At 39.4% G+C, this 26,223-nt stretch overlaps 1 protein-coding gene across 16 annotated transcripts in view; it reads right to left on the minus strand.

Annotated features, from left to right (window-relative positions):
- LOC106846989 (phospholipid-transporting ATPase FetA-like) overlaps window positions 1-26,223 on the minus strand; it is a 128,690-nt gene that overhangs the window by 74,844 nt on the left and 27,623 nt on the right. For 11 of the 16 annotated variants that reach the window (XM_044779271.2, XM_070519243.1, XM_044779272.2 and 8 more), the window contains one exon: window positions 9,601-9,678. In XM_044779271.2, the coding sequence (XP_044635206.1) occupies window positions 9,601-9,678 (78 nt within the window). Of the gene's footprint in view, window positions 1-9,600; window positions 9,679-10,663; window positions 10,905-26,223 lie in introns of all 16 variants that reach the window. The other 5 variants (XM_014866078.3, XM_070519252.1, XM_044779278.2 and 2 more) reach the window with 2 other exon arrangements.

Genomic DNA, 26,223 nt, shown 5'->3' on the forward strand with positions numbered 1-26,223 from the left:
TTTTTCACAGCAGCTGCACTATTTTATATTCCCACTCACAATGTATGAGTGTTCCAATTTCTCCACATCCTTCCCAACACTTACTATTGACTGTGTTTTCTATTTTAACCATCTTAGTGGATGTGAAGTAATATCTCATTGTGGTTTTGATTTGCATTTCCCTAGTGACTAATGATGATATCGAGTATCTGTTCATGTGCTTATTGAACATTTATATATCTTCTTTGGAGAAACATCTATTCAAATTCTTTGTTCATTTTTAGACTGGGTCAATAACATTTTTATCACTGAGTTATAAGAGTTCTTTATATATTCTAGATAAAAGTAATTTATCAGACATATGATTTGCAAATAGTTTCTCCCACTCTGGTTTTAAATGCCATTTTTATAATGTACTAAATGCTAATATACTGAATGTGATTCTGGGTTTTCTGTTATGTTCCATTGTTCTATCCATCTCTTAAATTATGCAGTTTTTAATATAGGATAGCAAGTCTTTTTTAAAGTCTTCTTGGCTATTCTTTCTATTTTCTGTTCTAGGTAAGCTTCAGAATCATTTTTTCCAGTTCTCTCAAGATTGGAGTTTTGATTAGAGATGAAGACAAAGAAAATTTTATTCACTAGAATCTGGGGATGGAGTGAAAGTAGGTTATTAGAGAGGCAGAATTACCTCTTATGGGAAAAACACTCAGGCTGGGAAATTACACTGCATGTCTCAGGGGGCAGGGATCATAGACTTTTGAAAGATAGCTGAAGAGAGAGCCGATGATAAGACAGGAACCCTTATGGTTCTTTACATAATTTCCTCCATTCCTCCTCTAGTCATTAGCAAAAATTACTAAACATCATGAAGTTAGAACACAAGTAAACTTCTTATAGAAACTATCTAAGGGGCTGAAGTCTGCACATTGAGCAGTGCAAAAACAGAGAGAATTATGAAGAAGTTGAGGGGTTTGCACAAATTGTGGGAAAGGTGAAACTGGGATGTTTAGCTACTTTTAAACAAGGATTTGAGAGTATACAAGTTTGGATTATACAGATTAATTTGGTTTTAGAGCTGACATTTTGCGTGATTAGCCCCCACCCAGTCACATACAATATTGCTGTGAGGGCGACAGAGAGAGATGTTGGTGTACCCTTGGGGAGCCACTCTTTTGTACGTGATGATCACGTCTGGACGGTCACCTTGCTGGCAATCCATAAACAAGTGGCTGAGTCTTCCCTGGACTAGGTTTACCACCCAGCTACGCAGCTTGTAGTCTCTTCTACTGGACTAGTGCATTTCTTTCTTGTTTCATTCTTGTGATTACTAGGGGAAGTTGAGATGGACTTGCTGTGCCTTGTTTTGACTAGTTAGTGGTTCATTTACAACCGTGTGATACAAGAGCTTCCGCTAACCATTGTGGCTTAGGTTATCCAAAGAAGTGGAACACGTATGGCTCAGATCATTTAGCTGTGTCTAGAATTTCTAGCTGCTGCGTGGCCTCTGTGCTTTGTGCAGGGACTTTCTTAGGGGCCCAGACAGCTGCCTGATTTGGGCAGAGGACCAGGGGAGCACTGGTGCTTCGCCCAGTGTTGATATTATTCAATCCCTGAGCAGGCTAATTTCTGCTACGTTCATACTCAGTTTTCTCAGGCATTGGTGAGTAAAATCAGTCTCTCCCATGCCATTTGCCGCTCTAACTATACCCAACAGACGAGTGCAGTCTCTCCATTTATTCAAAAATATTATTTTATGATTCTTGATAACGTCCTAATATTTTATTATTGAATTTCATATTTCTTATTAAATTTAATGCTAGATATCATTGATTATTTTTTAATTTAATAAAGGTCTAACACGTTTTCCCAGCAATTCATCTGAGCACAGTAGGCTCTTCTCTCTAACCCATGTATCCAGGAGGTACATGGAGTCCAGGCTCTGCACAGCAACTGAACACATACCTCCCTCTTTGAGTTGAGAGTAAAGTAAAGCAGGTAGATGCCAAAGTTCAGAGCCTGAGTTAGAGGCAGACTAAGACTCCAAAGTGGAGGCTGGACTACCCTTGCCTGGTTCTGGCTCTTTGATACCAGACCTGTCACGAAAGAAGAGGAAGGAGAAAGGAAAGTAGCATTTTCACCCGGTGGGGAAGAGGAATTGAGGGCAACAAAGTCAGATCTCATAAGATACCTCTAAAAAAGGAAAAGCGAGAATGCTGAGAAAAGTGGTTAAAACTTCAGTTTGCACAACCAATTGGAGAAGCAACTAAAAGTCTGAGGGAGAAAGCAGACAAGCTTAAGGAAAGCAAGTAGCCAGTCATGTTTGAGGTGATAAAGGCAGAAAGAAACTGTTCAGACTGGATTAATCCAGTTAGGAGGTTAATCCAGGACCCCGTAGGGCTTGTGAAAACTGTTGAGAAAAGACTAGGATGACTAAGTGTTTTCCTTAACACTTACTAATTCAAAGTTTATTCCTGTTTGGCTGAAACAAGAATGAAAAAATGTGAATTATGGATAGAGGTGAGAACTACAGAAGATAGGAAATTGGCTTAGACAAGGAGAGTCTAGGAGACGGTCTGGTTGAAGAGGTCCAGGCTGTGGAATTCAAGGAGACAAACTCCCACCTTCGCCTCTGGTAACTGTGGAAAATGCATCCCTCACGGGGAACTCAGGGCTGAGTCTACAGCCTGTTCAGCAAAGGCCTGGTTTCACAGGGACCTGTGCTGAGAGCTGGCCTGGCGGTGGCAAAATCATTCAAGAGAAAGGGTCAGACACCTTAGTGAAGCAAGGCAACTTGCTATTATAAAATATGCAGTGGATTTAAAGTTTAAAAATATAGCAGGCTCCTACAGTGGTTAAGAACATGAGCAATTGAGTCAGGCTGCCAGCGTTCAAATCTCAGTCCCTCATTTATCAGCTGGGTAGCCTTGAGGAAGTTACTTAACCTCTCTGAGACTCAATTTCTTCATCTGTAAAATGGAAATGATAATAATACCTACTCATAAGATTACTGTGAGGATTACTAAATTAAGGCCTGCAAAGCATTTTAGAACAATTCCTGATATATAAAAAATGCTAAGAAAATTTTAGCTATTCTAGACTGGGCTCTATGACCAAATTGTTAAGTGACTTAGGGCAAGTCACTTTCCGTTTCTGGGCTTTAGTTTCCTCATGCGTAAAACGGGGTAGTAAAATCCACATTACTTGCTAATGTAAGGGTTAAATGACATGGTAATTGTAAAGTGCCTACATCATTCGTGACACATCAAAAGTGCTCAGTACATGATATTTTTTGTCCTTTATCTTAGGCAATATCAAGGAGATTCTGTAAGCATCATTATAGTTGTCCCCAAACAGATTTTGAACTTCTAGCTATCTCCCACGGATGTCCTAAGCTGATCCATCCAGTAGAGAAGGAAGGGTACAACAGTCTGGTGAGGGGAACTCTATTCAGTCCCTTGGTGGGATGGCAGTAGAAGACAAGTGTCAAAATAGGAGAAGCTTCTGTCTAAGGATGTCTAATTTAGAGTTTTGGTTCAAATGCCAAAGTGAAAAACTTAGCTCTTACTCAATCTTGATGTAATCCAACCTCAGGTTTTAGGGGTTACAGCTACAGAAGACTGGAGATTAACTTAGACATGGAAGTGGCAGAAATTAAAAGGGAAAATGAGCTCTGTAAGAGGGAATTAGAGAATGCAGCACACCGAAAGATAAGTAACTAGGAGGAGAAGGAGGGAGGGAGAAAAAGGCAGGCAGGCCAGTTGGTCAGGCGGCAATCAGGTTAGGAGGTTCTGAGCAAATGTCTCCTTGCTTACAGTGGGAAATCAACCACAAATGGGATTTTCCAGCTAAAGCAAGAAAACAGTGAGACGACATTTAGGAGCGAAAGTCTCTAACTAGCAGAATCGTCAAGACCCCTCTCCTTACACCACCAGACTCCCAGCTCAATTAAGCCCAGGTGCTGGTGAGAGAAACTCTGCAGCGGCTTCTTGCTGTTGTTATTGATCAACAGGCCTAGGTGATTTCACCCAAGTCACCTAATGCATGAGACTGAAAATTTCCCATCTCTAAAAGTAAGTGAGGATAGCTGCCAGGGGAAGGATAATTGGCCAATTTCTGGAATTTCTGGTCAGGTTAGTTGGAGTCAATTTACAGTAGGAATACGGGAATTTCTTAGATTCCAAGTGATCACAATTTATTGTACGGTAGTCAAACAGCATAATCTGAAACATTGCAGCCATCAGTAGATTTAGCTAACCATATGGCTTCCAGTCTTGGGTAACCCCCAAAATTTATATTTCATCTCTCCACACTGCATCTCTAAGATCTCTGGAGTATAGCCATCAAATGATATTTTCATCTAAAGAATGATAAGAATAGCTAAATGACATAGCAGAGAGTCACCACAGGGAAGGCCAAGGTCTGTGGTCTTGCAGAAGAGGCAGTAACTAGTTTGTTTTCCCCACCACCATTTCATTACATGTTTCTGGTTCAGTCTACCCACTGCCATGTCTCACGGTTTACAATCAGCTCAGTTATCATACTTACATACAGTACTATCTTCCCCAACTAAACAAAGAGCTCCTTAAAGGCAGAGACCATGTCTTTTTTTTCTCTCCTTTAAATCTCTGTACCTGACTGCTTAGCTTAGTCCGTAGATTTAATAAAGATGTGTTGAATGGATAAGCACACAAGTGAAGAGATGCTAGAAACATGTTCTGTTAAATTGTGGTCAGATTTCTGTCCAAACTCCTCCAAAGGAGGATTATCACCTCCTCTTGTGGGAGTATCTACATAAGCACAGAACAGCTGGGCTGCAAGAGAAATCCCAGCTAAGACTAATTCTTTGTTTACCTTTCTGTGCTAAGGTCAGCAAACAGGAGGATATGCATCATGGCTGAGGGGGTGGGTAGAATGCAGTGTCGAAAAGAACCTGGAGAGGAAGCTTGTTAAAGTCTTGAATGTCATGAAAAGTTCTGTTCTTGAGCTACTATAGCTCTCATGTGACTTCTGCCTCTGACCATCCCCTATAGCTTCGCTAATTCTTTTGAGTTTAGCAGAAACAAGACTGGAATTGCTCAAAGGACAAGATACTAAAGAAAATCAAAATAGAAATAAAAGACAAAAAACCCCTCAAACCCAAAACAAACCCCAAACCCTAATTTATTAACACTGTGCCACAGAAGATTGGTTGGCTGGCACAATTCAAGATGTGCTCAAAACCAACGGCCCTAACCCCTGTTCTTCTTGGAGACCTTCAGGCTCTCCCCTTCCTCTCCAAGGAGACACCACTCATGAGCTGATGGGACACCATTCATACTACCCCTCGCAGGCGGAAGCTGAGAGTGGTGCTTCGCCGTTCTCACCTCATTGAGAATGTAGAACCACTGACTTCTCATCAGTGTGGTAAAAGTAAACTCAGTCATGCTTGACCGAACTGCTAGATACCACTCTCAGTGCTTCTCAGTCATAAAACCTTCCTTGGCAGAGGAGATGAGAGGTTGGGAAAGTTACAACAAAGGTCATCAGTTAGAAACAAAATGCCATTCACACTAAGCTGAGTCTAACAGTAACCACTGGTGATGCTAAAGAAGCAATTTTAGAGATTCAAAAAGTAATCTCATGGTTTAGGATTGCTAGATTTAGCAAATAAAATACAAAACCAAAATATGTCCCCAATATTACATGGGACACACTTATACTAAAAAATTATTCATTGTTTACTGAAATTCAAATTTAACTGAGAATCACGTATTTTATCTGGCAACCCTGTGTCTGTTCTTGAGGTCAGGAAATGTTCCTACAAATTACTTCAACTGTTGCTTTAAATTTTCTAAAGAAACTAGAATTCTAAAGAAAACAGAATTCTAGAAACTAACTCTAAAAACTTTAGATGTCCGTTTTACTCTAAATAACTTTACTGAGATATAATAGACATACCATAGAATTCACCAATTTAAAATAAAATGTACAAGTCAATGATTTTTAGTATGTTCACGATACAGATGTCTATTTTGTGTGTTTAATTATGGTGTTGTACAGGATTCTATTACTAAGGTTCTGATTAACTTTTTACTCTACAAGTCACAATAACTATGCCCCCCCCCCGCTATTTCTTTTTCTATCCTTTCCTTTTAGTTTCTCCAACTCAGTTATTTTCCCTTTGTGATTACAATTTTTTCCTTAATGATTTTTCAAATCACCCAAAGTAACACATAAATATCTTTTAACTGTAACAAATCCAAAATCAGAAATATATAGCTAAAAAATATAAAGTTTCCTTTCCCATGCCTTCTACACCTTCTCCGTTTCCCAAGGGAACCACTTTAACAGATCGGTGCATATTCTTTGGGTCCCTTCCCTTTCAGGGTATTTATATACAAACATATAGAAACAGCTGTATATGGGTTTCTTTAAACAAATGAGATCCTACTGTAAATATTGCTCTGCAAGTTGCTTTTTTCTTTTCACACTATGTATTGGAGATCTTTCCAGGTCAATTCATACAAGTGTCTCTCATCCTTTTGAATTTACTACCTAGCATTATTTAAGCACCTATCAGTACGTGTTAATAATTTTTATTGTTCTGTTGTGGTGGTGGTGATGACAATGATGATATTTGTAGATGTGTGTGAGTGGTAAAAGAGGGGTAAAGGAGAAGTATAACAGATGGGTCAGACTTGCAAACTCTCCAGGACAAAGAGAGCTCTGTAGGCACTGTGCTAGGCAGACAATTTAGTAGAACCACACAACACATATGCAAAACAATAAAGAAACAGCTCAAGGCAGGATATAAATAAGATTTAAAATGAATTGTAGGAACCCAAGAGAATTGAAATTATACGTCTATACAAAAATTTGTCCATGAATGTTGATAGCAGCATTGTTCATAATAGCCAAAAAGTAGAAACAACCCAAATGTCTATCAATTAATGAATGGATAAACAAATTGTAGCACATCCACACAGTGGAATGGTACTCAGCCACAAAAAGGAGTGAAGTATTAATATATGCTAAACATGGATAAGCCTTGAAAACATAAGTGAGAGAAGCCAGTCACAAAAGGCTACATATTATATGATTCTATTTATGTCATGTCCAGAATAGTCAAATCTACAGAGATAGAAAGTAGATGAGTTGTTGCCAGGGACCAGGAGAAGGGAGAATTGGGAGTGATTGCTAATGGGTGAAAGGGTTTCTTTCTGGAGTGAGGAAATGTCCTAAAATTAAATTATGGTCATGATTGCACACTTCTGTGAATATACTAAAAATCGCTGAATTGTATGCTTTACAAGGGTGAATTTTATGGCAATTATATCTCAATAAGGGTATTATTTTTTAAAAAACTATAGAAACCAAGCACTATAGGAATTCAAGAAGGAAAGATAATGGTAGGGGGTTGGTGACTAGAATTGTTGCAGAAGGCTTCATGGAGAAGGACTTGTCCTAAACAAAAAAAATGAATATAGGTTCAATACAGATGTAGGGAACAGATATCTAGGCAGGAAGAACAACTTAATGAAAGGGTTGGCACTGAGACAAGACAAGTTTTATGATAGTACCCCAGGTAGGAAGAGTCCGAAGGAGGCAGAAAGCAAGACTATAAAGTCAGGCCTTTAATACTAGGCTAATGATCTTAAATTTTATCTAGTAGCTGACAAGGAACCCCAGAAAGATTTTAAGAAAGGAAAAATGTGATAAAATTGGAATTTCAGAAAGATTAATATGATAGATTTACAGAGAAACAGATTGCAGACAGAAAGACCACTTAAAAGACTGCCACAGTATTCAACATTTGAAATGATGAGAGCCTGAATTAAGAAAGTGGTGAAAAACAGATAAGCAAGATGCTGTAACTAGTCAATATTCACTCTATACGCTGTAAGTTTTCCAACCAGAATAGGCTGACAGCCTAGAAAAGGGCATAAGTACCTGCAAAATTACTGGGTTTGCCACTATTATTTTGTTGTCCCAGGCCAAAGACCAACATCTTGGATGGACCAGTATTAATTGCTCACTGCTTAAAACAGCACAAGCAATAACTCTACTGCAATAGGCAGGCCTAGCATACCTAAAGGGATTTAGGCCAGGAAAACTGGTTTAAATTATTTTTCATTGGTAAAGCATTTAACTTTTGAAGTGATCTACATTTGTAAACATTCAAGTTCTTAATTATCTTCCTGAATGAAAGCATCAAGCTCTTGTATTTTTCACATATTGTATTTAAACATGTGTTTACCATGTGCCAGATACTGTCCTAGGAGCTTTACAAATATTACCTCATTTAATCCTCACAAAATACTTACGAGGCAGCACTATTATTAGCCCCATTTTACAGATGAGAAACTGTAACATAGAGAAACTAAGAGATTTGCCCAAGATAATATAGTAAGTGGTGGAGCTAGGATTCAAACCTAGACTGTATGGCTCCAGAATCCGTGCTCTTAACCACTATGCCCCCCATGATCTTTACTTCATTGCATTTCCTGTAGATATAATTTGATATTTCTCCGTGCTATTACTTAAAGGCTGTCTGTCACTAAACCATAATCTCCATAAGAGCAGAGATTCTGTCTAGTTTAGTTGCCATTGTATTACCAGCATGTAGCACAGTGGCAGGCATTCATTTGTTGATAAATAAGTATTTTTTGAAGAAATAAATCAGTCTTTATTGATGATTACATTTTCATTTGCCTTGAACTTACTACTCCCTAAAGTATTCTGCTGTCCATATTTCCTGTTCATAAGAAGATGCAGGAGAAATCAGTCTGTTAGCTTGTTTTCCTCAGCCCTCTCTCCTTTAGTAGTTTGAAAATAGGCGATGACTCTCTGGTTTTCCCTTGGTTGGGAGTTCCCTGACTTCCTCTTTCTGGAACTAGGGGCTGTGCCTTTGGAATGGGCTCCCTTCAGGAATCAGACAACTGCACAATGACAGAAAGTCAAGAAGGTAGAGTGTGGCCTTAAATCAGTGACCTAATTTCATTCTCTGTACCTTCTCCATTCCTCAAAAGGAAGCCTAATTATAGAACTACATTCTGGCTTGCTTTTTCAAAATTTTATGTCAGAAAATTTTTTTTCATGTCAGGCAGTTTCAGTCTGAAAGATGGCTTGAGTGTGATTACCCCAGCTTCCTTTAGTACTCTGATTCATCAAAAGAAAGCATGGAAGTGGTATGGAAATCTTCCCTAACAGCAGAGCCAGACCCATCTGCTCTGTCCACAAAAGGCTGCACAGGATGACCTTATTTGCCTCAGCAACTTCTTTTCAAATTGACCACTACTTTTTAGCAGGAGGTGGTTGTGAAGGATGGGGAGAGGAAAAGGAACACACGTTTTCCTGGTGAACTTCCAGGATAAGCACAAAATAAAATAAAAGTACAAAAGATGACAGATTGTAACTACTCAAATTAGAACTCTCAGATGACAAAACAGTGGCGCTTGTACTTCTGGAGTTTACCTCTGCAGAGCACATCTCCTTTCCTGGTCAGTGGTTTGGTGGATTGGCAGTTTGAATGATAGGTTGGCCAGCCTGCGTTATCTGTCATATGCGCACAGGCACACACGCACTTTTTAGAGGCAATAATAACATACAGACTTAGATATTTTTACTGAGTTCACCTACCTCCACTTTGTCTGTTCTCGCTTTGGCTTTCAAATAGAGACATTGCAGAGTAGTACCAACTATATTTCCATGGAATTTCTGTAAAGGAAAGAAAGATTCAGGATGAGAATTTCTTATGACAATACCATTTCACTCAAATATACACTTAAGAAACTTGAAATTTGATCTATGAAACCTAAAATAATCTACTTCTAAGATACACATGCTAAATTGTGGAATTCATTTCATATGTCCTCACCATAAAATTATATTTTCAGGGGCTGGCCTCATGGCCGAGTGGTTAAGTTCATGCACTCTGCTGCAGCAGCCCCGGGTTTCACCGGTTCGGATCCTGGGCGCAGACATGGCACCGCTCATCAGGCCATGCTGAGGTGGCATCCCACATGCCACAACTAGAAGGACCCATAACTAAAAATGCACAGCTATGTACCGGGGGGCTTAGGAGAGAAAAAGGAAAAATAAAATCTTTAAAAAAAATTAAAAAAGAAAATATAATTCTTTCCAGCCCCTGCAGCGTCATCAAGCAGATTTGAGAGGGTGGTCTGGCCAAATCCACAAAGCAGGATAGCTTGGAATGTGAAATGGTTTAAGGCACTTAACAGCCAGCCAGCGGCCTGAGTAACGACTTTTAGCTGGAACCAGGCACCCCCCCAATTTTGTGATGCTCTCTGCACACATATCATTTTACATAGCAGCCAACTGGAAAGTACACTTTAGCTGTTAAACTCAGAGGAGAGTGGAAGAACGTGAGGGAAGGGAGAAAGAAATGGGATGTGGGAAGAAAAGGGAAGAGATGGAGCAAAAAAAAAGATTAGGAGCCAGAGAACAGGCTTTTATTTCAAAGTCTGCTACTAATTAATGACAATGGGACTTGGGGGAAGTTATTAACCATTTCATGCCTAAAATTTCCTCTGAAATGAGAATGACTGTTTTTTTTTTTTTGTAAGAAACACAAAATAAATCAGGCAGATACAAGATGGAGAAAGACCCACTAAGGAATAAATTTGTCAGAGAGATATTTAGGGGTAATTATGTATTACACACTAAGCACAGCATTACTTACAGCCCTCTGTGAGGGAGGGAGAAGCACTCCCAGGTGTTTCTCATGAGCTGACTCCTGTCACTGTCGGAGAAGACAAGGCTGAGGAATTTCCACGAGACTGGGATTCAGGGCACCAGGCATCTTTTTTGGAAATTGCTGGACCCCAGCAGCATGGGGTGTCCCCCGGAAGTCCCTGCCTGTGGCCTGGTCGGTCCCTACAGGGCCAGGACCCGGAGAGTAATTATGGAGCTGAGAAGAAGAGCTGTTAGAGGATTAAATAAATGTATGAAAATGTCTGCCACAGTGCTTGACACAAAGTAGTCAATCAACAAATGGCAATGTTTTAGAATTTTAATATACATGCCCAACAGATTAGTAAAAAATTTAAAGTCTAATAATATTGTGTTAGAAAGTAGAGCCACTGGTATACTTCCATACTGTTGGTGGTATTAAAAATTGGACAAATCCTTTGGAAAACAATTTGGCCCTATCTAGTAAAGTCGATGGATCATTTACCTTATAACCCAGCAAGTCCATTTTTAGATATATGCCCAAGGGAAACTCTCCAGATACGTTATTAACAAGGATGAGTGCAGTAGCACCGCTCATTAACAGCAAAACTGGAAACCAACCAAATGGCTATTAACGGTAAGTAGAGAAACAAGTTGTGGCATGTTCATACAGTGGAAAGCTATAAAGTAGTGAAAATGAGTGAACTACAGTTACACACATTAACGTTGGTTAAATCTCAGGAACATTTAGGGAAAAAGACAAATTGCCAAAGAATACAAATAGTGTCATTCTATTTACATAAAGTTAAATATCATGCAAAACTATATCATTAGGGATACATACTTTCAAGGTAAACCTACAAAGAGAAGCAAGGGAATGAAAAATACAAAATTTAGGGTAGAGGTTGGGGGGATGGGATGGAGAAAAGCACAGTGAGAGCTTCAAGCTATATTTGTGCTCATGTTATTGTTACTCTTTACAACTTACACATTTGTTAAAAACTTTTTATCTATTCAATATATAATAACAAAAGAACTAAAAAATTAAAGTGAATAAGACCAACTGTAGGAAATACTCTTCCTATCTTACTCAGGAGAGTAATTTTTAAATAACCCTTATTGAAATAGTAGGTCCAATTTGGGCTACTATATTTAAAAAAATGTTTTATTTTGAGATAATTTTAAACTTTCAGAAGAGTTGCAAAAATAGTATGGAGAATTTTCATATATCCTTCACTCATCTTACTCTTATGTTAACATCTTACATAACCATAGAAGAATTAACAAACAAAGAAATTAACCTTGGTAGAATACTATTAACCAAAGTACAGAAATTATTTATTTTTTTTACCAATTCTTTCCACTATTGTCTTTTTTTTTGGTTTCAGGACCCAATCCAGGATCCCACAAAGCATTTAGTTATATGTCTCCTCCCACTTGCGACTGTTTCTCATTTTTTCCTTGTTTTTCATGATCTTGACAATTTTGAAGGGTACTGGACAGTTGTTTTGTAGAATGTGCCTTCACTTGGATTTGTCTGATGTGCTCATCATATCAGGAAATACATGCTGTTGTATGTATTCCTGGCAACATGAACCTAGATCACCTGGTTAAGATGGTGTCTGCCAGAAGGCTCCACTGTAAACTTACTATTTTTCCCTTTGTAATTACTAAATATTTGGGAGAAGGCTCATCACATTTAAACAAAGAAGGTTGAAAAAACAGTAGAGTCATAAAAGAGGCACCAAAGAGAAGTCAGCCTCTATAAGACATGGCTATAGGAACTAAAACTCTTTTATTTAGACATGAGAATCTAAAGGTAGAAATAACAGGCCCCACCCTTGAGCTGATAATCTCCAAGCTGCCTACATCTTGGACTGAACTGCCTAACACAGAAATGAAGACAACCTTATTGAAACTTTGGTTTGGAAGTGAAGTACTTATTTTCTGACCTATTAGCCAATAGTCTTCCAATTGGCATCACATTGCAAACCAACTTCAAGTTCCCCCAAGGCACAGTGGTGATTCTGTGCTGCCAGCATCCTATCTCCCTCCACACTTACTTATACACAAAAAACTGGTGAATTTACTAAGTACAAAGTTTTGGAGGAAGGTTTTAAGTTTATATTTAGCTCAGTCTGAAAATTACATGAACTATAACAAACACAATGAAGTCTAGCAATGGCATATTTGTGATACCAATGTAGCCAATGACTCTTAGTACTGGAATATCATAGACTGCGTGCACACATGTCATAATTGGCTCTCAATGAACAAATCTGCCTCCAGAGAACAGAGCTCTTCACCAAGAAAGGAACAAACTCCTGGTTGACTTGAATGTTTTGAGAATCTGAGGAAAGGACTCTCACACAGAAGCAGGTGTGCCTGTTACCCTCTGACTAAAATAAGAGCTACATTCTCCCTAAACTGTGTGGAAAATCACAAAAGCTTCCAGTCTACTCCGTTAAGGTTTCTTGGAGTTAGCTATTACACCCAATGCACAATCCCCAGCTACTCCAGAAATCAAAGTTCCCATCCCAGTTCCCACCACGTGAATCTCAGCACACTAACAAAAGTTTTCTTTTTAATGCAACAGAACATGTAAAAAAAAAAATCATGTCTTATCCTGAAATGCTTAGCACAGCCTGAAACTTGGCAGCACTCCACACAACACCTCTCTCCTCAGTTACAGCCCCTACCTTATCCCCTACTTATTTCAACCACAACTTCTTTCTGACAGGAAAACAAAGATCTAAACTTAGGAACTTTAAGACTCTGGGAGAGGTGGGAAGATGTAGAAACATCTCCTAGTCTATGGGGCCATTTGGATGAAGAGACCTCCTTCAGGTTCCTACTGCCAACTGATCCCCGGCTTTTGGGAGCTGGCCAAATTCCTGTGTCATCAATTGTTTTCTTCTGCTTCCTCTAGATGGGGATATGAAGTGAGTCTCAAAACCCTCATTTACAACCTACTTTTTCCAAAGATGATTCATAGACCCCTAATAACCTTTCAATTAACCTGGCTTTGATTTCAGGTGGTTTAAAGCAAAGAGCTGAAGATGTACATAAAATAATCTTCAAACACAAAATGGAGTAGAAAGGAACCTGCAAAACACTGCAGTTTCTTAGCTGCTGCCTCTATTCTCACATGCTCCCCCAGTTCGCCTGTTCAGTCTGGACGGCAGGCTTTGTAAAGCAGCTGTGTGCTACGAAGGGCTTCTTGTGCCTAGAGGTTTAGCTTGGGTCTGAACAAGCATTGGAGCCCACATAACCTCCTTCTTGTACTTGTAATTTTGAAGTCTCACAAAGCAAGCTCCTCATTAGCAGCTTAATACTGATGCTTTGGGATGGTTTATTATCCCTTTTCGTCTATAAAAGTGAGTCAATGTTTACTAAGCTAGTCTTAACTGTTTTGCACGTACTAGGCAGTTAACAAATGTCTGTTGAAAGGAATTGTAGGAACTAAGTATTATGTTCTCTCTTAAACAAATTTTATTTGTTTTAAAATTGGGACAAGGATGAGATAATAGAAACAGCACTGACTGCTGCGGAGTTTGGAAACCTCTGTTCTATTATCAGCTGGATTCCTAAATTATTTGTACCTAAAACAAATGAGTCTTTTCTTCAGTTTTCTAGTTTCTCACCTACAATAAAAGGCAATGCCTGCTACTTCCCTTTCTTGCTCATAAAAGTAATGTAAAGCAGGGTTTTTGAATGGTGTTAGGCAGCGTAGGGAGGTTTCTCTGGGGCTGAAACAGGGTTCAGGGTAGAGTGGTGCAAGGGAAAGAAGGGCACGTCCTCTCTCTCAACTTGAATGACTGCTTTTATCTGAGATTTTCCACATATTTTCAATGGAAAAAGTAGTTTCTCCTGCTAAAAACAAAGTAAGAATATCATCCGGATGCTTCTGGGATAAATGCTCATTTGAGTAAGTTAAAATGTACACTTGTAGATGGAACTCAACCTCCAGCTAGACGAGGCACAGTTCAAAGTTCTCTTTTTTTTTTTTGGAGGAAGATCAGCCCTGATCTAACATCTGCTGCCAATGTTCCTCTTTTTGCTGAGGAAGACTGGCCCTGAGCTAACATCCGTGCCCATCTTCCTCTGCTTTATATGTGGGATGCCTACCACAGCATGGCTTGCCAAGCAGTGCCATGTCTGCGCCCAGGATCTGAACCGGCGAACCCTGGGCTGCCGAAGTGGAACATGAGCACTTAACCGCTGTGCCACTGGGCTGGCCCCCTCAAAGTCCTTAAATAGCCCCTCTCAGTGTAGCTTATCCTGGCATCTATGTGGCCTTGGCACAAATTCCCAACAAAAGCTGGAACTACTAGGAGCCATGTGAAGACACTGCACCGCCTCACCTGTCTTTTCTAATCCCATCGTCAGTCCACAGTTCATTAAGATACTTAGTCTTCTCCCTTGTTTTCACGGCAACTCATCTTCCTGGCTTTTCTCTCACTGCCTCTTTGACTGCTTTGCAGTGTGACGTAGCAGGGTTAGGCTGACCTAAATTTAAACCCTGAAGCCAACACTTATCAAATGTGGGCCCTGAGGCTGAGATAAGCACTCTGAGCTTCAGTCTCTTCATCTTTCACATGAAGATAATCACTTCACCTTGCAAGGACTCTATAAAATAAAGTACATCAAGCATTTTCTATAATGCCTTGCACACAATAGGTGTTCTTCCCCCAAAGCATGGTTCTTATTCCTGTTCTCTGTGTATGCTTTCCCTGAGTTATGGCATCATATCCTCTCATTGCCTCTCTAGCCCTGGCTCCTAAAACTCTCTCTAGTCCCAAACTCGTACTGTTGGACAATTTCCTCTCAATTGCTCACTAGCATCTCAACACAAACATGTTTCAAAGTAACACTTCTCAACACCCCTGATTTCCAGCAAATCTGCTCCTCTTCCTTATTATCCTGTACTTGTTCATGAAACCTAAGAGTCACATTCAGTTCCTTCTCTGATAACTTGTCAGGTCCTATAATATTCCGTCTGAGGGACTCTTGAAGCTATTACCTCATTTCTAATCCCACTAATACCATCTCAGGTTCTTTATAACTTCCTCCTGAATTCAATGTCCTGTTACCTGCCTCCAACTTTTATAAACTATCCACTGCTGCCCTGAAGCAGAACACTGATCATATCTTCTTACCCACCAGCTCAAAAACCTTCAAATGGCTTCCCACGGGTTACTGAATGAAGGTCAGATATTATCAGCCACACATTCAAGATGCTATAATTTGAACTCAAATTATTCTTTTATCTTTCTCTTCCACTATTTACCTTTATTTAAACTGGCCTGTGTACAATTCCATAAACGGCCCGTGCTTTCCTGCACCTATGCCACTGCTCACACTGCTCCCTCCAAGTGTAATGGCCTGCTCTCTATCAGTCACCATCTTTCAAAGGCTTTCCTACAAAGGCCAGCTCACATCCCACAAACTTCTCAATGAAGTTTGTCTGCTCCCCCGATCCAGAAATAATCTTTCACCCCTCCCAACTCCATACCACTTCGTTGGTATTATTCTCCTAAAACTAATCATTTTTCTTCCTTGTGTTATAATTTTTTTTTCAATTTTATCTCCCCTATCTCATCGATAAATGTGACTGTGTCAAATTAATTTCTGTGTCCTCGAAGCCCTAGCACAGGGCCTGGCTTCTAAGTAGGAGGCTGGTAAAATATATGAACTTGAAAAAAGAATGAAGACCAGCAGGAGGTAAGTTTATTAAGAACATCAGCCCAAGGAAAACCTTTCTGAAAAACACGTTACAAGATGTCTCCTGCTGATACGTCATCAAGACAATTGCTATAAAGAATACAAACACTTTATCCAGTGGCATTTAAAATCAGCTCTGGGGGAGTGGTTAAGTTAGTCATTCTGCTTCAGCGGCCTTGGGTTGGTTGGTTCTGATCCTGGGCACGGACCTACACACCGCTCATCAAGCCATGCTGTGGCAGTGTCCCACATAGAAGAACTGGAAGGACTTACAACTAAGATATACAACTATGTACTGGGGCTTTGGGGGGAAAAAAAGAGGAAGATTGGCAACAGATGTTAGCTCAGGGCCAATCTTTCTCATCAAAAAAAAAAAAGAAAAAGAAAAAGAAAGAAAAACAAAAAAATCAGTTCTGGAATCTGTACATCTCTCAGTTAAAATCAGTCCAAAGATACATTCCTCTTAGCTGCCCTACTTCATTAGATACAAAAGTGGCAGCCATAAAGTGGGGAGCAACTGTTTCTAACATAATTTAAAACCCTAAACTATGAGGGATTTTTTGGGCTACACATGTCACTTCTCTGCTGGTGGTCTATGCTTCACTGCTCTTCTTCACAGCAGAAGGCAGAACATTTGTAATGTTACCAGGTCAACAAGCTGTAGGAGTTTAAGACACTCCAGTATGAGGCTCCCTGTCCCCATAAGTCCCCAACTCTGGCTTTGAGAATAAACTGGGAATATCCTTGGATCACAGTGCCAACTGGAATTGTCAAGTAGTTTTTGCACATCATATGGGGTTTTATTGGGACTAAGGAGAGTCACAGACGGACCAGGCTGAACTAAATTAAACTAAGCCCAAGTTGGGGCCAGCCTGGTGGCGCAGCGGTTAAGTTTGCAAGTTCTGCTTCTAAGCAGCCTGGGGTTTGCTGGTTCGGATCCCGGGTGTGGACATGGCACCGCTTGGCATGCCATGCTGTGGTAGGCATCCCATAAAGTAGAGGAAGATGGGCACGGATGTTAGCTCAGGGCCAGGCTTCCTCAGCAAAAAGAGGAGGACTGGCAGTAGTTAGCTCAGGGCTAATCTTCTTCAAAAAAAATATAAATAAATAAATAAATAAAATAAATAAACTAAGACCAAGTAAAAAGAATCACTTCCAGAATTGCCTTCCATTCCCACTAGGAATATCTGGGCTGGGAGCCATCCTGGATCTTAGGATGGCCTCTCAGAGTCACTCTGATTCTGGAAATTATAGAATTTCACAATTGGAAAGGCACTGGGAGACATCTAGTCCCTCCTGCCACCCAGAGCAGTCATTCCCTGTGGTTAGCAACCCTGGCCACGTCACTTAAAGACTTCCAGTGAAGAAGAAATCACGGTCTCTCAAGACAGCTTCTACATTTCCAGACAGCTCTAATCATAAATACGTTTAATCACTGAATTTCTCTTGACTCCTATAAGCCTCAGAGGCAAGCAAGAGCCAACAGTAGGCCCTGCCTCGGCTCTACCTTCATCTCTTCCAAGCTGGTGAGCACTGAGAGGAACAAGCACCCAGCCCTGAGTGTGCTGCATCACCCATCACCACCTTCCATCCTGGGCAATGTGGTCACTGCACCAGGTGCTGTGCCTCGGGTCCTGAGCCCTAAAATCTGGTTTACCCACTCATCTACTACATGAACAGCAGCCAATACAATGAATTATGAGCACTTTACTTGTCTCTCAGCGCAGAGTCTAGGACATCTTAGTTTTGCTGCTTGTCCTAATTCTTAAGTGCACTCCACTCCAATCTTATCCAACCTCAAATCCTTTTAGGGATTTCAATTCGCCAATTTCTCTCTCAGAGACTTCTGATAACCTTACTGATATTCACTCTATATATTTCAATTCCAGTGCAACAAATACAAACCATGTGCTAGCCCAAATGGTTGGGCCCACCCAGACAAAGCAAGAGTAACAGTTCTGCTCACTGCAGTTCTGACAACAGGTTAAACAGGTGGGCACGATTATTCATTCTTACAGCCTCCTCAGCAACTCTAATCTAATAGAAAATCCTCACACTCTGAATTTCAGTAACTACTGGTGAACTTCTTCTGAGTCACCCTTAGTGGTCTGGTTCATTTCAAGAAGCTGTGTGGTTCTTGACAGGGAGGCTGTAGGACCCAAAAAAGGCATACATAGAAATTGGGAACCAGATTTTAAACATAGCACCGTGCCAGAAAAGAAGTTAAGAAGATTCAACATTAATGAATGTTTAACCATCTATGGAAATATTGTCTGAAGTAATCTGATTAAGAGATATTTATAAATTATAAAAGTGCTGATAAGATTAAAATACAGCCTAAATTAATCTCAGCATAGCGTTTAGGGCTCCTCTCCAGAAAGAAAGCATGAAGTTAAAATAGAACTAATCTAAGAGAAGCTCTACTCTTCATTTTTATTTATTTATTTACTTATTTTTTTAATTGATCTATGGTTTGCAAACATCTTCTCCCAATTGTCAGGTTGTCTTTTTGTTTTGTTGATGGTTTCTTTTGCTGTGCAGAAGCTTTTTCGTTTGATGTAGTCCCATTTGTTCATTTTTTCTTGTTTCCCTTGCCCGGTCAGACATGGTATTTGAAAATATGCAGCTAACACCGAAGTCAAAGAGCATGTTGCCCATGTTTTCTTCTAGAAGTTTCATGGTTTCAGGTTTTACATTCAAGTCTTTAATCCACTTTGAGTTGATTTTTTGTGCATGGTGTAAGGTAACGGTCTACTTTCATTCTTTTGCATGTGGCTGTCCAGTTTTCCCAACACCATTTATTGAAGAGACTTTCCTTTCTCCATTGTATGTTCTTGGCTCCCTTGTCGGAAATGAGCTGTCCATACGTGTGTAGGTTTATTTCTGGGCTCTCAATTCTGTTCCATTGATCTGTGTGTCTGTTTTTGTGCCAGTACCATGCTGTTTTGGTTACTATGGCTTTGTAGTATACTTTGAAATCAGGGAGTATGATGCCTCCAGGTTTGTTCTTTTTCCTCAGGATTCCTTTGGCTATTTGGGGTCTTTTGTTGTTCCATATAAACTTGAGGATTTTTTGTTCTATTTCTGTGAAAAATGTTGTTGGCACTTTGATAGGGATTGCATGGAATCTGCAGATTGCTTTAGGAAGGATGGACATTTTAACTATGTTAAGTCTTCCAATCTAAGAGCACAGAATATCTTTCCATTTCTTTGTTTTCTTCAATTTCTTTCAACAATGTTTTATAGTTTTTGGTGGACAGATCTTTCACCTCTTTGGTTAAGTTTATTCCTATTTTATTCTTTTTGCTGCAATTGTAAATGGGATTGTATTCTTAATTTCTCTTTCTGCTACTTCACTGTTAGTGTATAGAAATGAAACCAATTTTTGTATGTTGATTTTGTATCCTGTGACTTGATGTATTCATTTATTATTTCTAAAAGTTTTTTAGTGGATTTTTTAGGGCTGTCTATATATAAAATCATGTCATCTGCAAATAGTGACAGTTTCACTTCTTCTCTTCCAATTTGGATCCCTTTTAGTTCTTTTCCTTGCCTGATTGTTCTGGCTAGGACTTCCAATATTATGTTAGATAAGAGTGTTCCTGTTCTTAGAGGGATAGCTTTCAGTTTTTCTCCACTGAGTGGTATATTAGCTGTGGGTTTGTCATATATGGCCTTTATTATGTTGAAGTACTTTCCTTCCATACCCATTTTATTCAGAGTTTTAATCATAAATGGATGCTGTATCTTGTCAAATGGATTCTCTGCATATATTGAGATGATCATGTGATTTTTATTCTTCATTTTTTTAATGTGGTGTATCACGTTGATTGATTTGCAGATGTTGAACCATCCCTGCATCCCTGGAATGAAACGCATTTGGTCATGATGTATGATCTTTTTAATGTATTGTTGTATTTGATTTACTAGTATTTTCTTGAGGATTTTTGCATTGATCGATTTTGCATCGATCGAGTGAAATCGGCCTGTAACTTTCTTTTTTTGTGTTGTCCTTGTCTGGTTTTGGTATCAGGATAATGTTGTCTTCATAGAATGAGTTAGGAAGCCTCCCCTTCTCTTCAATTTTTTGGAACAGTTTGAGAAGAGTAGGTATTAAGTCTTCTTTGAATGTTTGGTAGAATTCACCAGGGAAGCCATCTGGTCCTGGACCCTTTTATTTTTCAGCAGGTTTTTGATTACTGTTTCAATCTCCTTACTGGTAATTGGTCTATTCAAGTTCTCTACTTCTTGATCCAGTTTTGGAAGGTTGTATGATTCTAAGAATTTATCCATTTCTTCTAGACTATCCAATTTGTTGGCGTAGAGCTTTTCATAGTACTCTCTTATAATCTTTTGTATTTCTGATGTGTCCGTTGTAATTTCTCCTCTTTCATTTCTGATTTTATTTGAGCCTTCTCTTTATTTTTCTTGGTGAGTCTAGCTAAAGGTTTGTCAAGTTTGTTTATCATTTCAAAGAACCAGTTCTTAGTTTCATTTATTTTTTTAAAAAATCTCTATTTCATTTACTTCTGCTCTGATTTTTATTATTTCCTTTCTTCTGCTGATTTGGGCTTTGTTTGCTCTTCTTTTTCCAGTTCCTTTAGGTGCGCTGTTAGATTATTTGGGATTTTTCTTGTTTGTTGAGGTAGGCCTGAATTGCTATAAACTTCCCTCTTAGAATGGCTTTTGCTGTATCCCATAGACTTTGGCATGTCGTGTTTTCATTTTCATTTGTCTCCAGATATTTTCTGATTTCTTCATGGACCCAATTGTTGGTCAGTAGCAGTATGTTTAATCTCCACATTTTTGTGGCCTTTCTGATTTTCTTCCTGCAGTTGATTTCTAGTTCATACCTTTGTGGTCAGAAAAGATGCTTGGTATTATTTTGATATTCTTAAGTTTATTGAGACTTGTTTTGTGGCCTAATATGTGATTGATCCTCGAGAATGTTCAATGTGCATTTGAAAAGAATGTGTATTCTGTGGTTTTGGGGTGGAATGTTCTATATATACCTACTAAGTCCATCTGTTCTAATGTGTTGTTTAAGGCCAATGTTTCCTTGTTGATCTTCTGTTTGGATGATCTATCCATTGGTGTAAGTGGAGTGTTAAAGTCCCCTACTATTATTGTGTTACTGTCTATTTCTCCTTTTAGGTCTGTTAATAAGTGCTTTATATATTTAGGTGCTTCCATGGTGGGTGCATAGATATTTACAAGTGTCACATCCTGTTGTTTGTTCACTTTATCTCTATATAGTAACCTTGTCTCTTGTTATGGTTTTTGTTTTAAAGTCTATTTTGTCTAATATAAGTATTGCTACACTTGCTTTCTTTTCTTTGCCATTTGCACAGAGCATCTTTTTCCATCCTTTCATTTTTAGTTTGTGAGTGTCTTTAGGTCTGAATTGTCTCTTGTATGCAGCATATATATGGGTCTTGGTTTTTTAATCCAATCCGCCACCCTATCTCTTTTGATTGGAGCATTTAGTCCAGTAGCCATTTAAAGTACCTATTGAAAAACATGTATTCATTGCCATTTTGTTGCTTTTTTCTTTCTGTGTGTTTTGGTAGTTCTTCTCTGCTCCTTTCTTCTCCTCTTGCTCTCTTCCCTTGTGGTTTGATGGCTTTCCTTAGTAATAGGTTTGATTTCTTTCCTCTTACTTGTTTACTTATTAAAGTTTTCTGGTTTGTGATTTCCATGAGGTTCCTATATAATATTCTACATATAGCAATTTATATTGAGGTGATAGTCTCTTTAGCTTAACAGCTTGCTAAAAGCTCTACTTTTACTCCACTGCTCCCACACTTTATATTTTTGAAATCATATCTAATCTCTTGTTTTGTGTGTGTCTATCCATTACCCTCTTATCACTGAAGTAGGTAATTTTAGTACCTTTGTCTTTTAATCTTCATATTATCTTCATAGGTGGTTGATCTGCTACCTTTACTGTATTTTTGCTTATCCCTATTTGTGGTCTTCTCTTTCCCACTTAAGTCCCTTCAGTATTTCTTGTTGAACTGGTTTCTTGGTGATAGACTCCTTTAATTTTTGCTTGTCTCGGAAACTCTTTATCTCTCCTTTCATTCTGAATGATAACCTTGCTGGATACAGTATTCTTGGCTATAGGTTTTTTCCTTTCAGCACTTTAAATATGTCATGCCACCCTCTTCTAGTCTGTAGGGTTTCAGCTGAGAAGTCTGCCAATAGCCTTATGGGTTTTCCTTTGTATGTCACTTGTTGCCTTTCTCTTGCCGCTTTTAGGACTCTCTCTTTAATTTTGGACGTTTTAATTACAATGTATCTTGGTGTGGGCCTCTTGGTGTTCATCTTGTCCGGTGCTTTTTGTGCTTCCTGTACTTGGATGTCTGTTTCCATCCTTAGGTTAGGAAAGTTTTCAGCTATCATTTCTTCAAATAGATTGTCTACCCCTTTGTCTCTCTCTCCTCCTTCTGGGACATCTATAATACGAATGTTAGTGCACTTGATATTGTCCCAGAGTTCCCTTAGACTGTTCTCATTCTGTCTAATTCTTTTATCTGTTCAGCTTGAGTGATTTCCTCTAGTCTTTCCTTTAGCTTGCTGATCTGTTCTTCTGTATCATCTACTCTGCCACTGAGTCCCTCAAGTGAATTTTTCCTTTCCAGTATTGTATTCTTTGATTTTTTAAAAATATTTTCCAGTTCTTTGTTGACATCTTCACTGTGTTCATCCAGTCTTCTCCCAAGATCAGTGGGCATCCTTATGAGTTTTTGTTTGAACTCTTTGTCAGGTAGATTGCTTATTTCTGTTTCATTTAGTTCTTTTTCTGGGATTTTGTCCTGTTCCCTTGCTTGGAATGTACTCCTTTGCCTTCTCATTATGCCTCTTTCTCAAAGTGCTCATAACTATGTATTAGGTGAGTCAGCTATGTCTCCTGATCTTGGAGAAGTGGTCTTATGCAAGAGATGCCTTTTGAGGCCAAGCAAGCGCTTCTCTCTCATCATCAGTAGAAATGATCTAGGACTGACCTGAGTGGGCTACTTGTGCCCTTCTGCTGTGGCAGGGTTGCTCTTACTGCAGATACCCAGGGAGTCTAGTCTTTCCTTCCCTGGCTAGCTGTTTATAAATCGGGTTTGGGGATCCCCAGCACAATTGGCTACAAGGTCTAATAGCACAGTCCTGTTGCAGTTTTCCTGTTAACTGAGCAGGTACCCAGTGTAGCTGGTTGCTAGGCTCAGGGGTTTACAGCTGCTGTAGGCCTCAGGCCTGCAAGGCTATTGTCAGCTCTCTTAGGATTGTAGCTGAGTGGGGCTGGCCCTAGGCACAGGAGCACCCAATTGTCTCAGGCTTTGGAAAGTGGGGCCGATTCTCTTTGTGGCTATTTGAGAAGCACAGGTCTTTTGCCACTGATAAGCCCCACCTCCCACAAGTCCACACCAATGCCGCCACAGTCCTCACACAGGCCCTGCCCCACAGAGGTGGACACACGCACCTGCCTGTAGAGGATCAAGGCACCCAGTCAATGCAGGCTGACAAGTAGCCTGAGGGCTTGCTGTTGGGTGGGGCTGGTCCCTAGGGCGAGCTGCCTGCCCTGGCTGAACTGCATTAAATCTGCAATCTAGTGGGTGTGGTAAACGCCTGCGGTAACAGGCCAGGGGAAGAACTTCAATGGTGCCTGCCAGGGTCTGTGTCAGCAGGCCTGTCGTAGGTCACAAGAATGGCTGCTACGAATGTCTCAGTCTCTGGAGACGTCTTCCCTCTCAGGGAGATGCGCCCAGAGCCCAAGAGATGAGTCTCTCTTCACCAAAGGACTGTGCAGCTTTCTTTTTGGTGATTTTAGGTTGCTCTCTGAGACAAGTGAATGTACGTGTGGGCCCTTTAAGAGCCAGTTTTTTTTTTTCGGCTTTTGGCCAATAGCTTTTCTGGGGGTATTCCCTGCTGCAGTTAACAACCAGCAAAGCCAGACAGTAGGACACTTGTCTTGGTTGTGCTGAGTCTGAAGGATGCTTATAACACTAACATGCTCAGGTCCCCACTTATCCAGGGAGGGCTGCATACCTTAGTGTGGCTCCCACCCAGCCATCTCTAAAGCTCTGCCACTCACCAAGGTGGCTTTCTTTCTCTCTAGGAGGAATTTCCACCTCTTCTGCCTCATTCAGGACTATCCCTTGTTGTGGGGGTTCTTTTTATCCAGTTTTCAGTTTTCTCTCCAGGGTAATTTTTCCAAGAATAGTTGTAACCTGCTTGTGTTTGTGGGAGGAGGTGAGTTCAGATTTTGCCTACACTGCCATCCTGACAAAACCTCCAGCTTTACTCTTTAAAACTTACACTTTGGTCATGAGAGAATAAAAGAATGACAATTTTTAGAACAAAAAATACTGAAAGATTTATCACTCTTTCAACCACTGCCTGGGGAAAAGTTTCTCTCCTTATAATGCCTATCAGAGTTATCTGGAAAGAAATATCACCAGAATAGCACAGTTTGTCAGCCTATCAGAATCCCATATCTTAATGTAAACACCACAAAAACATCCAGTTCTCTTTGCTGTAATTCTAGGATCTCTGATTTGGCCTCCTAAGTAGCACTGGCCACCAGAAGGAGATGCCCTGGACAATGTTAGATTTCCCTGGGTAAACTTCTAAATTAGCCGTCTTGTTGATAAATTATTCTTTCTAGAAAGAAAAGAGTGAATTGATACCCTGGTACCTGGTCACTCCTAGAACAAGCTGTAAGTTGAATTTCTGAATTTGTAAATCTTGGACGGGTGATGACATCGAGATGTAGATTTGAGAGGCTCTGCCTTTGCAGTCTGTTGTCTCAGTCTCGCTCCCTCACCTCTTACAATACTGTATTTTGTAAAACTCAATGACTAGAGATTCATGAGACCCAAGATTTTAACTGAACCCTGTTGAGACTACTCTGAGTCTCCATCATCTCATCTGTACATGAGAAGATTGGACAAGATGATTTCTAATGCCCCTTCCAGCCTTAGAATTATTCCATGACTCTAGAAATTATTAGAAATAACAAGATTTCAGTAAGATACCTAGTTACAAAATAAATTTACACCTAAATAGCCTTGCTAGATATTTATAAAAACCAGCTGGAAAAAATGGAGACAGTACCATTTAAATAGCAACAAAATTTAAAATACTTAGGAATAAGCCTAACAATAAATATATAGATCTATATGGAAAGCCACAAAATTTTACTGAGGGCCACAGCAGAAAAATTGAATTAATAGAAAAAGATGATATTCCTTGATAGGGAGACTCAACATTGCAAAAATATAAACTATGCACATTAATCCACAAATTTAACGCAATCACAATCAATGAATTTTTTTGAACTTAAATAGATCATCTAAAAATGATCTGTAAAGAGAGTACTCATTCATTACCTCTTCCAATCACAGTTTCGTAGAGGAGGTGGAATTTCATGAGCTCTTTGAACTTTTTGAGGGCAAGAACCCATAGCTTACTTTGCTTTAATATATCACCAAGCCTAGCATATACATGTAGTACTGTAAGCCTGGCATTCTCAGATTTAATATTTGTATAATTTCAACTTTCATGAGCAACCTCAAAAGCTCATATCACAGTGATTTTACTGAAGCATACTCTGAATTGGGTGCTCTGTGAAGTTAGCGTACAGTAGTCACTAAAGCAGTGGGTGAGCCTAACTGACTGACTAGAATGTGCATCTCAAAGAGGTTTTTTTTTTGTCTAGTTACTATCATTTATGTAGCAATTTTCATTTAAGATCATTACCTTTTCAATTACATTTTAACTTATTTATTTTTATTCAATTATATTTTATTCTATGGGAGGAATATATATACTACAGTGACAATCTCATTCATTAAT

This window comes from Equus asinus, chromosome 10, assembly GCF_041296235.1.
Source record: "Equus asinus isolate D_3611 breed Donkey chromosome 10, EquAss-T2T_v2, whole genome shotgun sequence".
Lineage (NCBI taxonomy): Eukaryota > Metazoa > Chordata > Mammalia > Perissodactyla > Equidae > Equus > Equus asinus.